The sequence below is a fragment of the Chiroxiphia lanceolata genome, chromosome 20 (genome assembly GCF_009829145.1).
Source record: "Chiroxiphia lanceolata isolate bChiLan1 chromosome 20, bChiLan1.pri, whole genome shotgun sequence".
Lineage (NCBI taxonomy): Eukaryota > Metazoa > Chordata > Aves > Passeriformes > Pipridae > Chiroxiphia > Chiroxiphia lanceolata.
In genome coordinates, this window is record NC_045656.1 from 10,564,856 (window position 1) to 10,582,314 (window position 17,459).

General features: G+C 49.8%; 1 protein-coding gene across 15 annotated transcripts in view; it reads right to left on the bottom strand.

Annotated features, from left to right (window-relative positions):
* Positions 1–17,459, bottom strand: part of MSI2 (musashi RNA binding protein 2) — a 224,684-nt gene that overhangs the window by 15,187 nt on the left and 192,038 nt on the right. For 3 of the 15 annotated variants that reach the window (XR_004360397.1, XR_004360400.1, XM_032707180.1), the window contains exons 11-13: positions 11,914–11,976; positions 10,565–10,591; positions 8,117–8,217 (exon numbers count right to left, since the gene is read on the bottom strand). The exons of 1 other annotated variant lie outside the window; for it this stretch is intronic. Coding sequence is in view for 9 of the 14 variants with exons in the window: in XM_032707180.1 (XP_032563071.1) it covers positions 8,117–8,217; positions 10,565–10,591; positions 11,914–11,976 (191 nt within the window). In the remaining 5 variants the exon portion in view is untranslated. Of the gene's footprint in view, positions 1–8,116; positions 8,218–10,564; positions 10,592–11,868; positions 11,977–17,459 lie in introns of those variants that run through there. 11 more of the 15 variants (XR_004360396.1, XM_032707177.1, XM_032707175.1 and 8 more) reach the window with 6 other exon arrangements.

Sequence of the window (17,459 nt, forward strand, 5' to 3'; positions counted from 1 at the left end):
GGGGATGGGGGGCAGGGGACTGAGCAGCCCAGCTGGGACAGGGACTGCCTCACACTCTGGTGGCATTTAATTTCAAAGCCAGGTTGGAGTAACCTGATGTAGTGGAAAGCATCTCTGCCCATGGCAAGGGTCTTGGACTAGATGGTCTTTAAGGTCCCTTCCAATCTAACCCCTTCTAGGATTCTACAATTTTATGAATTTGAGTCACTTGGGTCCATCTACTGCTGGATTTTAAGAGAAGACTGTCACAGAAGGAATATCACCTGTTCCCAGGCATTCCAGCCTGCTGTGCTGCCTTTGAAACCATCCAAGCACGACCACAGCAGAGGACATTAGAGCAAACCCACGGCAAGTGGCACAGGGATGATCACACCTTCCTCGGGGATCCCATGTGTCCTGGAGCGTGAGCACTAATGGCCACACTGTCACATGCATGGCCAACAGACCAGCACTCCCAGCGTGATGCTGATACTTTAAATAACCAGCAGAACTTCAGCACTGCATGCAAATCTTACATCATTAGTGCTTAGAGCCTTATAAATATAATTAGCAGCACTGCACCCGTGTTACAGATCGCTTGGCCAAAGCTAATTCTTTGTGCAGTCAGGGCTGAAGTTAATGGGAGCTTGTACCTTGCTTTTCAGAGCTGCTAACAACCAGCATGTGATTTACTGGGGACTGGATGTACAAATTAATGCCAGTCTGAAATAAGATGTTGGTGCTCCTGGTTCTTGGTGGCCTATTCAGGCTGCAAGAGTGCACTGGCACAGCCCTGAGAATTTAATGCTCACATTCAAGCTCTTTTTTTCCTACACCAATCCCCTCACATACAGCTCCAAACCCCTTCACTTGTGGCCAGGTTGAGCCATTGGAAACATTGCTTTCTTGTGTCTGAGCTTTTACAGAGCACTGGTTTCTGTCGGAGGCAGCACGTGGCACACCTCAAACTCAGATCAATGCTCCAACTCACAGATGTCTCAGAAATAATGAGCTGGAAACACACAGATATTCTGGAGAATAACAAGGTACAAACAGCTCCTAACTTGCTGAAAGAGAAAGAGGGAGACAAACCAGAAAAACAAATAACCCCAGTGTCACGATGAGAGGTGCCATGTATTACATCTCTCATGGAGACCTGCGAGGCACATCCCTCTGCTCCTGCTTTTCCCAAGCAGACTTGAAAAGCAAACTCCTCTCTGTAAGAACCCTGTGGCAGACACGGCTCCTCTGCAAGTGTGAAGAGCTACAGATATTTTACTTATGACAGTTGGCTCAGTCCTGACTCTGGAAAATCAAACGCGAGCGCTGTGCCTTCCCTGTCACCCCGACACGCTCTGTAATGGGGAGCAGCCACACTGCCCCAGGTTATCCCTCCCCTGCAGCTACACTGGCCCTGCAGGGAAAAAGGGAAATAAAACAACTGTGGGGCTCATCAGCAAAATAAGTGGTGATGAGGCCGAGAGACACCAAGATCTGCCCTAACAAGGTACTATTTGTACGTTATTTTCTAGCTGCAGTCACACTTTCAAAGGTTGTTCTGCCTCTGCAGCCCCTTTGGAAACGGCTTCACACATCAAAACATGGCAGGGTAACGACAGCAAGCAGTGGGTGGTGAGCTCGCTCCTGCTCGGCAATTACCGCTGGAAGTCAGCGGGAACCGGGAGGGAGGGCTGAGTGCTGCCCACCCATCCCTCCAGCTGGGCACAGGGGGTGATAATGGCACCTGGGATCCTGTGGCAACTGCTCCTGCTGCAACCCCAGTGTCCTCCTGCCGCGGGACAGCTCCTCCAGCCCCAGCACCGGTGCCAGGCAGAGGCATGGACACACAAACCAAGCACTGAACTGCCTCAGATGAGCAGAAAGTAAGATCTGGGTGCCTTCCACAGGATTGGGCAAGCTAAAAATTCACCTGGTGCAGGTGTTTTACAAATCCACTGCTGCGCCTCCTGTGCATGGGAGACCCTGCTTCTACTAAATACTGCACTTAACCCACCCGAGGCACCAGCCAACATCTGGTGGCTGCTGATGTGCATCAATTTACAGAAGAAAAGACACAAAATTCAACTCATTCAAGCCCAGCTGTTCTAATTCCTGCAGTTATGCAGCAGGACCAATAGCTGTGCTTTGCAGCTCGGCTGTAATTTTCTGCCAACAATCAATATTTATTGCCCAATCCCATTTTCCATCCCGCGCGTTAGCGGAGTCACTCGTGCCGGGCCAAGTGCAACACGGAGGCCACACAAAGCTTCGCTTGTAGGAGCTGCAATCAGGGAGCCAGCTCTTGTCACAGCCTTACAAAAGGATTTCCTCTCAAGCGGCTCATCTTTAATCATTATAAAAGCACAGAAGTTTAATCCATTTTTGATGTAAGCGCTAATAGCTTTGTGTCCTTGAAGTTCAAAGTGGTCTTCGTGCATGTCGCTAATTAGCCGAGCAAGCAGCCATTCAGCTTCCTCTCATGTTTCTAATTAGATCCTTAACAACAAACAAATGTCGACCTTACAAAGGCTCTGCTACGATTCCCTCCATTAGTTAAACAGTTTGGGAGGGATGTGGCTCTGTGTGTCCACAGCCCCCCCAGCACAGCACTCGGGGTTCTGGGTTGGGATACTTGACCACTGGAGAGGTTCTGCCTTCCTCATGGCATTTTCCAGGGGTGCTGAGCACCTCAGGGATGCAGGGAGGGGGTGACCACCCCACAGCCCCCAAGGTCCCTGCTCTGCTCTGCTGCCTCTCCCTGCCTGCACTGAATGCTCATTGGCTGCGTTGGGACACACAAATAAACCACAGGGGCAAATAAACACTGTCAAGTCACATTTCTAACTGGTTTCTCTACCAATTTAACTGGTTTTACAGTTAATTTAAAATCTAATGTGCTTAATGTTAACATACTTGGAAGGGTTGGAAGGGACTTTAAAGATCATACAGTTCCAACCCCCTGCCATGGGCAGGGACACTTTCCACTAGCCCAGGCTGCTCCAAGCCCTGCCCAACCTGTCCTTGGACACTTCCAGGGATGGGTCAGCCACAGCTTCTCTGGGCAACCACGCTCACAGTAAAGAACTTCCTAATATCCAGTCTAAACCTACTCTCTTCCTCTTTACTTCACATCAAATGCCTGCGAGTGTTTCCTTCCACTCTTTTTTGCTTTGTTTGTAACTGTGCCGTACTGGAGTTGTTACAGTGGCACCACACTCATCTTTGCCTGTGCTTGGGTTTTTGGGTTTCTTGCTCCAGCCCTGGTATTTATCCAAGGGGATGAATGAAGAGCTGTCTGCATCAGGAACCGCTGCCGGCGCGTTCCCCTCACACCCCTGGTGCGCTGCAGGCGCTCGCTGTGTCACGGGCTCTGACCCAAACGCTGTACCTGCTGTCCCTGCCTGCACATTAAGCTTTAACACTTATTATCACCCATCCAACCGGCAAATAAGAGCTAAAGCTTGGATGCTGGGATAACACAGACCCCTCTCTAACCATTTTCCATTTCAGATGAAGGAAGAGTTGAGCCAGGCCATGCCAGCGCCTTCGCCGCCCGCCAAGGAGCAGGAAAGCTGCTGTTACTTTTACCATGGGCAACCACATCTGCATTAATTGTTTACCACAGCCCGGACAGGTCTTTTATTAATATTAATGAGTAAGAAGGAACAAAAGGCTCCTTTATTTTTAGCCTACTCTAATTGCGTAGTAATTACTCATCTACAAAACAAATGAGCCGAACTCCATTGCCATAGCAACAGCAACTCCGGCCTCCCACTGTACCACATTAACTGGCTATCACTCCTGTAATTCGAAATTGAAGCCTTTTCTACAATAACAGACAATACAGGAGGAAAATTAAACCAAAACCGGGTCTTTGTTTTGCTGCATAATTTAAGTCATGGTAGCAGGAGGGCATTGCCTGGGGGGCACCTTCCTGCTGCTGCTGGACCCTGATGGGCTGGGGGGATGCTTGGGAGCATAGAGGGGTAATCCAGGTAACAGGAGAGGAATCCAGCCTGCAAACCCCCAGTCCTGTGCAACCACCCTCTCCCTCTGGGAGAGTCTGCAATGGCACCTGGAGCAGACCTGTCCGGACAGATGGGTGCCACAGCATGTGCAGAAGGTAATAACACCCCCCTAAAGGACAACCTGAGCTCACCAATGAGGAAACACTGCAAGAAAGTGCTGCCCACCACAAGGTGCCTGAGGGAGAACTGGCAGCACCAGCTCTGCTGTCGGCAGCTGACACCCCAATCCTCAGCACGGCACAGACACCTCAGAGTCCTCCTGACACAGAGCTCTGGGCTCTTCTAACTACCAGGAAATAACCATAAAAGCCCCAGCTGTGTGAGTTTATTATTTTTAAATAGCTCAGGTTTATATACCTGCAGATCCACTTTGCATTCTCTGGCAACTCCTAACCCACTGCGCTGCTCAAGCTCACACGGAGCCAGATGCACACTAACATCTGCTGTGAGGAAAAACTCCTCTGCCCCTTTGGCAGTTTTCTATTTCAGAAAGGAGAGAGGGGAAAAAAAAATCACTGTAATTATGTATTTACTTTTAAAGCATTTGGGGAGAGAATGAGCATGAAAATAGTGACAGTAGTACGTCAGGACAATGTGTGCTGCCTCCCAGTTGTTCCACTAACAGGTAACAGCCTGCAACTGCTGCCAGAGGGGCAAGTTACCCTCAGCTCTGGCAGTATTTTACCTGTTTAGGGATTAAAATGCATGAGACATGATCCTGTGCTCGAGAATCTCATTTCACTGGAGCACTCGTGCTGAAACTCTGCAGCGACTGAAACACTTCAAACTCTGGAGCGACTCGGCTGCGTCTTGCGTGGAACAAAGTCTAATTACAACAGCCCAGAGCTCTGTCCCTCCACTTCCACTGGGAGAAAGGGTATTAAACACAGCTAATTGGCTTTGGCAGGGCTTTGGAGGCTACCAAAGCCCTGTCACCAGTGAGCAGGACTCTGCACTGGCAATCAGCCTGCCCATGGCACAAGGCAGTGGCCACGTCGTCACCACCTGACGTGTGTCAAGAGCAGCAGCTGGGACAGTGGGATCAAAGAATCAAGGAATGGTTTGGGTTGGAAGGGATCTTAAAAATCACACAGTTCCAACCCCCTGCCATGGGCAGGGACACCTTCCACTAGCCCAGGTTGCTCCAAACCTCGTCCAACCTGGCCTTGGACATTTCCAGGGATGGGGCAGCCACAGCTTCTCTGGGTAACTGTGCCAGGGCCTCCCCACCCTCACAGGGAGGAATTTCTTCCTAATTGAAACAGCTCTGGATGAGCTCTCAGCGGACCTTTTTGCCGTTGAAAATAATTCTCTCAATGGAAAGGACTGTTAAAAGTTACCCACTAAATTCATTACAGATTAACTTCAAATGCACTTCAGAGGTGGTCACTAATTGCACTGGAGATGATTCATCAAGTGCACGAGATTTTCTATTACAAAATTATTGATTAAAGCTGATGTATTTTAACCTCAACAGACTTCAGCCCGATGCCCTGTCAAACACCCATTGCTGCAGCCAAGGCCGAGCAGCAGCAGCAGCACCAAATTGTTTTAGATCTACTCAATTTTCTGTTTAGATCCACTGAGCAGGAAGCTCAGTCCCTTGTGGATCAAAAAAGATCCAGAAGTGGCATCCTACAGTAAAACAAGACACGGGGTTTCTGCCTGAGCCTGCACTCTAGAGAGGACCTGTGGGATTCCCACCCTGGACCAGCACAGCACTTCTGAACCAAACAGAAATGACTCCCCCTTCATTACTATTATTCTTTTAATTTGGGGTAGTAGTCAGAAAAGTAACTGTAGTGCTCCCAGTATTGTCAGTAATGAGGCTAAAACCACTTACAGGAATTTGGCTCCTCCTGAGTGCATTCAGCACCCGGGGCTGCTCTGGCACAGCCTGGCTGCTGGAATTCCTGTTTAAGCCAGGATTTTGTCCTTGTGCCCACTCCTCCCTGAAGGCCCTGAGGTGTGGGGCCCCTGCCTGGCCACCTGCCATGCTCCCCAGCACACACTGTCTCTGCCAGGGAGATAAGCAAAGGATAAAATCCAATGCAGGCATTAATTTCTCGATGCATCACCCGCCGGGCTCTGTCACATAATTACTGGCGGTTCCAGCAGAGTGAGAAATTCCAGCCCTTGCTGCTCCCAAGTGGTCCACTTGTTAGGTTCTGGCTTTTGAGATTACATAGCTTGGATTAAACTTTATGTACTTTTATAGAGGAGAATAAAAAAGGGAGAGCAGTTCCATCAGAGCTGCCAATGCACAAGGGAGTCCTCCCAACGGGCCGTATAAATCCCAAATTGGTTGATCGCTGGATCTTTGAAATGCTCCCCCGATATCTCTGTGAGCTGGTGGCAGCTCCTCTCCCCTGCACACACAGACCAAGCACTGCCCCCCTTCTTATGGCCGTAATTTGCTAAACTATGAGTAGATTAAATTTTAGAGCACCTTCCTTAAGTGCCAGACAAGGCTTCCTCAGCCCCATGCAATTTGTTGCTCTGCTGACTTTCAGCCAGACTCTTCATCATGTGCAGGGCACATTAAACAGTGGGTCCCCCCATTTCCCTGGAAGACTGAGATCCAAAGGGGACATTATCCCTCTCCCTTGACACACAAGTGTTGAGCTCCCTGGCAGTGCCAGGGGCGGCTCAGCTTGCCCTGCACCACGTCAGCCCCATCCCAGGGCTCTTCTATTCGAGGTAAGGAGTGGATACAAATCCTTAATTACATTTGCAAAGCCCACTCTGGGTATTTTATTTCCCTGGAAGGCCCTGGCTGCTGTAAGTGCACTAATGACCGCATGGCTCTGCTCAGCAGCAGAGCAGGAGATGCTCCCACCCACCACAACTGCTTCTGGGGACAGCTGGGGTGCAGGGAGGAGAAAAGGGGTGACCATCCTGTACAGGAGCTTTCCTACTCCCAGCAGGATGTTTTCTGACAAACAACAAACTAAACAAGTAAACCAAGGCCTAATTTGGGATCTCAATCACCATCTGCTAAATTTACTGACTGCATCATTGTCTCTGAATTTTCAAAGTTTAGCACAGAAACCCTGGGCAGGAGAAGCGAAGCCACTGCTGGCTCTTGGCAGAGAGGATGAACTTGCCTCGAACTCCTCATGCTGATATTTATGAAATGTTAAATCTTCATTTAAAAACGTTCCCTTAAGCTGGGTGACATGGCAATGAGTACGACCCATCACTAGCTCAGAGTCTCTGTTGCATAATAAGATTTAAGGTTTATGACCTACAGACAATCGCTTGGTGGCTCAGGACAGGCTGCAGGGAGCCGCCTCACACACACACGGAATTATTTGGATTCCCAAATGGAGTGATTTGCGTGTGGCACATCTGGTCTACGACTGCCAACGAATGAGTCTATGGGCTAATATGGACGAGTAACAGGCTGATGGAGAAACCATGATTGTAAAATGATTTAAAAAATATCTTAAGTTCTTTTGGATTCAAAATAAAAATAAGAGAATACAGTTATAGCCAGTGTTTTAATTCCTGGGGGGGGGGTTAATTTGAAAAAAAAAAGTAACGGCAATTTTACTATCAGCATAACAGCATGTGCGGGTTCTTGTACGGAGGGTGTAGGTTGCCTACAGCCGGCTTCAATTTATACTTCCAGATAATGGGATTTAACAAATAGGGCACTATGGATCCAAGCCTTTAGCAGCTCTCTGCTGTATTATCCCTATGCTTTCAATCAGACCAAGGCTCTGCTTTTATCTGCCACGCTCGTTCGCGTTGATGGTGCCTATAATATCAACTCGACAATGCATGTTCTACAACTACATCTACTGCTACCAGTACGACTACTACAGTGCATGCATTTAGTTCAGTCCCACAGATACATACACTCTAAGAACAGGCAAGGGGAGATGTGAAATGTTTTACGGGACGACAGGTGTTTTGTTTTTTAAGTAAGGGAAATTAATAAAAACATCAAAAGAAAGAAAGTGTACAAAAAAATAGAGACATTTCTCAAGAGTTGATATGAGTCGTTTCTTGAACCGTTTCGTCCGAACAAGCAAAAAACATGCAACCAGCTGCTACTAACAAGAAGCTGGACACTGAGAGAGGATTAATAGGTGTGGACAAACCTTCCCGCTGAGAGCGCTCAGAAGAGTGTTTGAGAGGAGGTGTGCACGTCCGAGTGTAAGAGAGGCCGGAAAGTTTGCCTCAGAGACACCCTCTCTCACAGCAGCCCCAACCAAGCAAGAGAGAAAACAACAAAACATAACTGCTCACACTCACCATCAAGGTCAGTAGCTCACGTTACGAGATTTGTTATTGCTGGCAAGTATAAAGTCCAGTAAGGGGTTGTTGGGGCGCAGGGCTCAAAGGCAGCGCTGGCAAGCCAGGACTGGGGCCCAAAATCCAGATGTGCCAGGGGTTGGGGTAGGGGATCAGCTCCTGGTGCCGTGGCACCACTGTCCCACTGCGCCGTGTGCCACTGGCCAGCTCGGCGGGCAAAGTGTGCCCAGGGGAGCTGGCACTGCTCACCTGGGACAGGGCTGGATCACAGGCGGCCTTATGGGTTTTGTCTCCAGCCCTCAGGGAGGAACAGCTGGTGGCAACGGGTTGGGAACTGGAAAAATCTCAGACTTGTTAATGAACCAAAGAGGAAGGAACAAAAAAAACCTCTCCTGCCAAATTTTCCTTGTCTCGCTCTCCTGCCAGATGAACCCCTCCCATGTCAAATGCAAGAGAAAAATGTGCCCCCCCATGACTGTATTTTAAAAAAAGCGTTTACACGACAAAAATGTTTTACACGTAAAATATGTCAGGTGGATTCAAAAGAAATGTGACACTGATAGTGAAGTTGTCTAGGAGGAGTTTGCAGCATTCAGACTTTTAACTTTGCTTGTTTTCCATGGCTCAGGTCCCAATTCATTAAAAAAATACAAGAATGGGTGAGGTTGTCAAAACCAGCAGAGGGACTGGGCAGCACAGTCCCACCTGGAGCAAATGGATGTGGCCAGACCCGTGTCTGCTCGAGGGACCTTGGCTATTGTCTCATCACTGGGACATTGACTGGGGATGTGATTTATGGAGAGCAGCATTGCTGTGCTCACCCTACTGGCACACGAGCAGCTACGTGGGATGTGAATCTATGGGTGGCACTGAGCACAAGGAGAGGGACACATCCCTTTCTGCTGGTCGTAGGACAGAACTGCTGTGACAGATAAAAGAACTTGTTTATCTAGCCAGGTCAGCTGGTGACACGGGAAAAGGAAGGAGCAAAGGCAGGGAAGACCAGGCAGCACAGAACCAGGGCCGGGCGCTGCCCCGTGCAGGTGCCTGCCCCCGGCAGGCTCCTTCTGTTGGCTGAGCAAACATGCAGGTGACCCAAGAGATGGAGCATCAACTTGGGGAGAAATCAAGGTGGTCAGTGCTCAGGGGCTTGGAGTGAGAGGGTTGCAGCTTCCCTGGGAGACCAAGATGTGCAGCTGAAGGTGGATGCTCTCTGTGGGCACTCAGTCTCTGTGCTGGCAGTGATGCCAGGAAGGTGGGGAAGAGCCGGCAGGACAGGGCCGGAGAGCAGAGAAGGTCAATTTTGGGTGAGCTGGTGAGGCTGGAGCACTGCCGAAGGAGCAGCAGTGATGGGGACACTGATGACATGGACTGTCATCAATGCTTTCCAGGAACCTCCTGGTCTGTTTGCTCTGTGACAGGGGCGGCTCCAGCAGCCCTGGGCAGAGCCCTCCCCAGCAAGGCAGGGGTGGTGGGATGCACCTGCCTGGGTGCTTTCCAGCTCTTTCCTATTTCCTGGCAGAAAGGGCCAGTTAGGGCCAGCTGTGCAGTGCTCTGTGCTTTGGATCAGGCACACGTGAAGGAGTACTGTGAGAATTTGTGAAGGAAAAAGAAAAACCCGACTGAAAAGGAAAGAAGAAAAAAACCCCAACCATTTTTCTTGTAATGAATCGGGCCCATACACTGCAGCGCAAGATCGATCGGACTCCACTGCTCCTGGATACAATTCACTACCATTGCTGATGGAGTGGAGAACCCAGGATGTCCCTTCCGAAACCGGCTTTGGATGGAGATGACTCTAAGGAAAACCCCACCGTTCCCAGAGCACAGTTTGGTGCAGATGTGAGTGGCCGTGGGGCCAGTGACGAACCCATCTTCCTCCTTGAGACCTTGGGGCTGGGGAGGGACAGGGGCTCTTTGGATTCAGTTTTGGGGTTTTGCCAGTTTTGTGCACACAGGCAATTTTGAGGCTTGAAAAGACATTTCCAAACACCATACTGCTCTTTAAACTTGCCAGAAAGGGTGTTGTTAATTTAGGGTTAGATTTAGTTTCGTATTGCAAGTTCAAATCAAAAACCAAAAGAACTGAAAAAACAAAACAGAAAACCCAACAAAAGAGAAACCAAAAAACACTCAAATTAAAGACAAATGATTTTCAGGCACAGAATTGATCAATGCTCAGTTCAGTTGTAATGGGCACCAAAAGCACTCCGATTAAAAAAAATAATCATAATAATCAGGGAAGCAACGTTAATCGAGCCAAACCCTCTGTGCCTTGCTAAGGGGCAACTCACCAGGTCTGTTTGCACATAAAACAAAACCTGAAGGGCAAAACATGAGGAAGAGGCAGAAACAATGAGGTCTGTTTTCCTGGAAGCATATGCAAAAGCAATCTTGTTTTTCATTTGGGTTTGATTTTCTCTTTGGGTTTGTTTTTCCCCCTCTGTGACGGGGCAGTAGGAGAAGCCGGGAGATGGGGGATCCCCACAACCAGGCTGGCAAGTCACCCCTTAGGCGCTCTCTACATGCCACAAGATGGAACTGGTACAGAGAGTCCTTTGTAGCCTGCAAGCAGTGCCAGTTTGCATGGAACGGAGTTCTCCTGGTGTCTTTCTTTGGCCTCCATGGCATTGGGCTCGCACTCGAGACACACCTGGGCCTGCGCCCTCCTGCTAACCCCTCACGCAGCCGTGGCTTTTCGGGGAGAGCCTCGTTAACCCACCGGCACTGCCAGAAAAGCCACTGAGAACCCCCAGCTCAGCCATGAGTGAGCTGGAAGGTGCTGCCAGCACCGTGTCCTCCAAGGAGACACCGGGGCAGAGGACACCGGGCTGGCAGCAGCTTCGTCCCGGCAGCAGCTCCATCCTGGCCTGGCTCGGGAGCCAAGCCCACAGCTCACTGATGGCTGCTCTGAACTCCTTGTCACCTGAGCAAAATGCTAATTTATGTGTTTGGCAAAATTTAAACCTAAGGCAGTAACGGTAATTGGCAACAATTTATTTATTTCCCTTAAGGGGAAAAAAACCAGAAGCTTTCGGAAGGACAGAAGAAAAGCTTTGGCATTCCTCGTGGAAGCAGTGCCAATGCCGATGGCATGAGTGACACTGTCCTCAAGGGACACAGCCCCTTGCTGGGGGGATGCTTTGTGCTGGCTGTGGCAGAGGAGGTGACAGCGGCTCCGGGCACGGCGGGAGCACCCGGAGCTGCTGCCACCACCTCAACCCAACCCCAGCTTCCCATGAGAAACCAAAACTTTTTTTCAAAAAACACAAATTAAATTTTTTTTTGGGGGGGGGGTGTCTTTTAGAACCTCAAATTTAAACCAAAGAAATAAAGAAACCAACACAATAAAGGAATAAAGAAAGAAACAAATTGGAATATCTACCCTGGTTTTGGCAGTTCTCATGCCAATCTCCTGCAGGTGCTCCAGCCCCCGTGGCCTCTGCTTGTAGTTTGGGTTTGGGTCGGGACTGATTACTTAATTTTTATATAATTTTTTTTTTTGATCTTTCGTTTTCAGGTCCCCAGGATAAGTGTGAGGAAAATCAGAGAAATGATGGAGAGCTGCAGCCACACAGAATACCGACAGAGCTTTTACCTGACCCTGCACTCTGAGGGTTTGCTCTTCCACGGGCCCCCCTACCTGATCCTCTTGCTGCTGCCACGGCCGCCGCTGCTACTGGTCCATAAGCCGCTGCCGGAAAACCTGGCCATGGAGAAAAGGAGAAGGGTAAAGAAAGAAGCTAGTGGGTACCACGAGTCTCTGTGGGGCCCAGGGTGGCCACCGAGGGCATGGTGTTCCCAGAGCTCGCCATCCCGGCTCTCCATGCCACCAACAGGCACTGTTGTCGGGAAGAGCCGAGGTGCCCGCTGCCAGAGGGCCCTGCTGGTACAAACTCCTTTGGCAGAGGAGGAATGGGGCCCCTGGCCACGGCACATCGTGGAGCCGAGGTGGACAGGCTGGTGGGCAGAGCCCGCAGCACTCAGCTCATGTCCCTGCACTCCCAAACAAACGGGGTCATCCCGCTCCACAACCAACCAGGGAATTCTCTTCCAGGCTTATTTGCAAGTGATAATAACGTGCTGGTCTATAGACAGAGCAGTAATGGAAAATATGAGGAGGTCCTCGTGTCAAGATCACAGATTTGCTGGGATCAAGCAGAAAAAATTCAATGGAATGCAGTTTAAAAAAGAAAGAAAGAAAGAAAGAAAGAAAGAAAAAAGCTCTTGAAAGCAAAACAGCCGCAGATCAAGGAGCTCAGCGACATACCCCCTGCTCCAGGGGAGCCAGCCCTCCAGAGGAATGGAATGCTGCCAGCAAGATCGCAGATTTAATGTCTTTACTTAATTAACATTCACAAGATCTGTCAGAGACTCTGACTTTCAATATATGTATTTAAAGAGGGCAATGGCAAAGTCCAGGTGATCAGCAAGAACCCCAAACCTCAAAGTCAACAACTCCTGAGAGGTTCCTGGTTTCTGGGAGCTCCGACTGCTCCCGCTGCCCAACAGGACAACCCTGGGGGTGGCTGCCACGATGGGACCTGCCACTTGAGTGGGCCCAGGACTCTGATCACAGCTGCTTTGCAAGGCTGAGGAACCACAGAAAAACAACTGAGGCACAGAGAAAGAGAAGAGTGAGCCAGAGGAGCGAGCAAACCCCAGAGAGACCAGCAGACTACAGCCTCTACCTCTACGCTATTGGCTCAGCTACAGCTCATCTATCAGGGCAAAGGAGCAGAGAACTAGACTAGAGTGACTTGAAACTACTTAATACATCAATTAAAAAAAGACATACTTGCATTTAAATATGGTAATAGGGCTGTTGGGGGAAAAAAAAAAAATCACAGGTAAATGTATGCAGAAGTTCCCCGGGCTGCTGCTCCCTGTGCACTGAGCCCAGCACCAACCCCGGCCCTCAGGGCTGAGGTGAACCTGTTTGCTTGCAATTGCTACAGCCTCTGTGGGATGTGGGAAGCACATCCAGACTGGGGAATGTTATAATCTCTGTTAAACCTGAGTGTTAAATTCCCTCTTGCTGGGGATGGAGCCATCGACCCTGGTCGGGCCCCCCCGACATACGATTAGGGTGGGAGCTGGGATATCCTGGACTAGGGAGACTTTGGAGTCAAACCAAGCTCCAAAGAGCAAGGAAAGCATCTGCAGGACAAGGGCTGAGGCTCTGGGGCTTCATTCTCATGCAGAGCCACGGCTGGGCCAAGCTCCGAGCCCTCCCACTGTGGCTCAGGCAGGAGCAGAGCTGGCACCATTCCCCACCTCTCCCCCTCTGTTCCCTGCCCACCACGGCGCACGGCCCAAGAGCAGAGTCCTCAGCGTTCCCATGGCACCTCCACGACCAGCTGGCCACCCGCAAATCTCTCATTTGGAGGCTCCAGGGGCTCCCTAAACCATCCGCAAGGGATCAAAGGAGCTGTGGATTTTCCATGGAATAAAATGCCTCTGCCAAAACCAATCAAATACCCTTCAAATCACCAAGCATCCCCTGAGAACAGCACAAACAATGGGGTTGGAAAGTTTGTTTCTCTTGTTCAGCTGCCAGGGACGCTCAAGATCTATTTGAAATGCAGGACAAAAAGTTTTGCCATGCAAAAGAAGAGTGAAATAACAAGGGTGGAGAAGGCGCTCCACGGAAAGAGCCCGAACAAAGGCTTCGTTATTGCATTCCAGTGGACAGATGTGTGAAAAATTAATCCCTCTGCCCCCAAAGAAAGCTTTTATCCCAATACTGAGATAAAAGCATCTCTGCAACATGGCACTCCAAACAACTCAAGTGTGATCGGCTGCTCGCGCTCCGTGCGGGAACGCTGCAGGCGGCCGGAGGCGGAACAGCCACAGCTCTAGGAGCGAGAGATGGAAATGGGGATTGATTATCAAGATTGGCAAAACCCTGCTCACTGATACACTCACAGGCTGGTTCCATCACTGGAGGATCCCCAAATCAATCCAACGTACTGAAAGCAATCGATCCCCCCCCTAAAACACCCTTTGCCAGGCACTGCATCCATCGCTCAGCTGGGAACAGATTCCCTGGCACTGCTGCCGAGCCACTAATGCTGTGTGAGCTCTCACCACTGTGCCAACTCCCTGTGGTAACATGTGGCTCTTTGCTCCTGACCCTCCCAGCAGTTATAGGCAGCTGACCCCGTTCCACTCTGCCTGACAGGGATCCCAGCACGGGGCACTGGGAACACTTTCAAGAGGTGGAGCAGGGGACAAAGAGAAGCTGCAGCCAGCAGAGCCCAGAGCTGAAAACAGTGGCCCAGTGTCACTGGCTTGGAGGGGATGGGGTGCCAGCAACGGGTGTCTGGGCAAGAGTACCTTGCAGCCAGTGGGAGCACTGATGGCAGTGTGCTCCAGATCCCACCCTGGCCTGGCCAGGCAGGGAGCATGGCCAGCACCAGCCCCGCTCCCTCCGAGCCCTCTTGAGTCCACTGGAAAATCAAAAGGGTGGAGGGAGAGATCAATTCATTCCTCGTGTTTAAGGCACTGATTCCTGCCAGCACCATCCCTGTCCTTTGTGTACCCACTGCTCCCAAATGCCCAGAGGAAACAAGCTCCCAGCGGTGCCCACTTCAGGCGCTGCAATTAGAAGGTATTTTACAATAAATGTTTTGCACTGGGCTCACACACTGTCCAGGAAAGCCCTGAGGATTCACAGCAATTTCACGCTCTCTCATTGCTCAGAACAAGCCAAACCCAGCGTTCCAAGTGCAATTTTTCACAGATAAATTTTCCCACTTCCTGCATCAATAGTTTCACTTTAAATAGTGAAGCAGGGAGGGGAGATGGTCACATCTGGGTTAAAGGCTTTGCCCTGAGGTCCCAGATTCGGTCCACGGCTGGGTGCAGGCACAGGTGAGTTTGGGAGAAAGGGGATCCTGGGGCAGCACAGCCCTGGCTCACAGGCCTGGGCTGCAGCACACGGCCCCAGTGTCTGGTGCTTGGCATGGCACTGAGAGCCCGGGATTTAGTGGATTTTCCAGGGACTTTGTGAACAAATCTGGTGAGAACAATGCTGCCTAAGCAAGGCCAGTCTCCACGGGGGCTTGAGGGGCTCAACAGGCCCTGCTCCATCTCCCACTCCAGTGGAATTGCTCCTTCTCAAATCACTGAGTTCTCTTTCCTCCAGCCTGGACGTGGCTACAAGGTAACCACGAGCGAGGGAATTTACACAGGAACCATATTCCACCCCTTCCTCCACTCTGTCAGGACCCCCTTCCTTGCAGCCCTGGCTGTAAGCGAAATCACTGACTCCTTCAGCCCTGCTCTGCTCAGCCCCTGAAGATCCCAAGTATTTTGCATTCCCAAAGCACACACGACCTCGTCCTCTAAAACAACCAAACAATAGGAATCATCCCCAAAAGAAGTCACAAAGATCATGAATTTAGATCTTAAATAAAAAAATACCATGCAAAGAATCCCCTCTGCTTCTGATTTCTAAAGGACTTGGGCACCTGAGGTCGCATGTTCAGACTTCAGCAATGAGCACAGGGATTTAAAATAACAATAAAAATGGAAGCTGAGATGCTCAAATCATCACCTGACTTCAGAAAATAACCAAAATCCTGGGACACACATAAGGAATAAAATAAAAGCCACCATAAAACTACGACGAGGAAGCAACTCCCTCCCTCTGTGTTTATGAGGTGTTTGGAGTATTCACACACAAGGGCAGAGGAGCTGCAGACTGCTCTGTGTGGGGCATTTTGGGGGTCCCTGTGCACGAGGGGATCGAGCTCTGAGGCTCCATCACCCCAACAGTTCACCTCTTACGCTCTGGTCCCCAGAGCACTGATCCGAACACCAGCCATTCAGGAGGGTCACTTGATCTACCAGGAAAAAAGTGAGAAGGCTGGAATATGAAATCACGTGCAGGTTGAGCGGGAAGAGGAGCAGGGGAGCTGATCCCCCCTTTTCAAACAGCGTTCCCAGCAGCTTTGATCAGCCCGAAAAGCTGTGTGAGGCTCAGAGCTGTCATTTCAGATGGGTTCTCGCTCCCATTATTCTTTCCATTAGGCACTGTTATCCTCTTTGGAGGATCTTTAGGCTTCATTTCAAAAGTATCAGAGACTCAAAACCATGAAGCAGAAGAGCCTGGTAGTTTTTTTTGAAGGCAGGCAGGCGTGGGTCCAATTTACCGCACAAAAACGTCGTCTTTAATGGTGAGCACACACAGGGGAAAGCTCCATCCCAAAACAATCCCTTTATGTTCAAAACCTTCATCTTCCAGGCTCTCTGTCTCACACTCTCCTTCCCCTTCTATAAGGAAACACAGATCAGAAAGAAAAAAACTGCTACTACTCCAAGTATTAGATGAACAACTCAATGCTTAATATTTAGAGAAGAACATACCCCCAGAGAAATCAAATATTCCCTAGAACTAATCAAAGATTGGGGTTCTACCAAATAATTCACAACTTGTTACTGTGGTTTAGTAGCAATTAACTCTTTTGGATTTGACTGCAGACTCTGTGAAGCTCTTCCAAAGTCTGTAGAACGTGGAAGCAGCGACAAGCCCTGCTTGGAACGTCATGTGCTTCCCACCAGACAGGTCTGTCTTTGGAGAAGGGGGATGGCACCATCCACACCACAGTCAATGCCAGGCACCAAGCATGGAGCAGGGCAGACTCCCAGGGAAACAGGGAAGTTCTTTCCTAAGGTTTTGATCAATTCTATCAACACTTGCAGCATCTCAAAACCCACTCCAGCTCCTCTGTTGTGACAGCCTCATTAAGTGGTTCCCCTTGTCTTTTTCCACTGTGTTACATTGAGCTGATTAAAATCTACTTCACCAGGTCAGAAAATTAGGAGACTTCAGCTAGAGCACACGATGCACCATGGAACCTCATCCTGCAGCCCCCGAGTCACCCAGGGCACAGCCACACGTGGGAGGGTCTGTCCCAGGCCTGACATCCCCCCTATGCCATGCACCCTATGTCTGTCATGATGGATGTTATGATGAGCAAATATTTCTGCTCTGGAATTTCAAAACAACAGTAAACCCCAAATATAGTTAATTTAAAATTTGCCACTTCCACTTTATGTACAGTAAATGACCCATTTTTCAGCTGTAGCCACTCTCAGGCTGTGGGTTTTAGGATGAGAATGGTGCACTTCTGCCCAGTAATTACTTTATGCACCAGTGAGACAAAGCCGTATTTGTCTCCA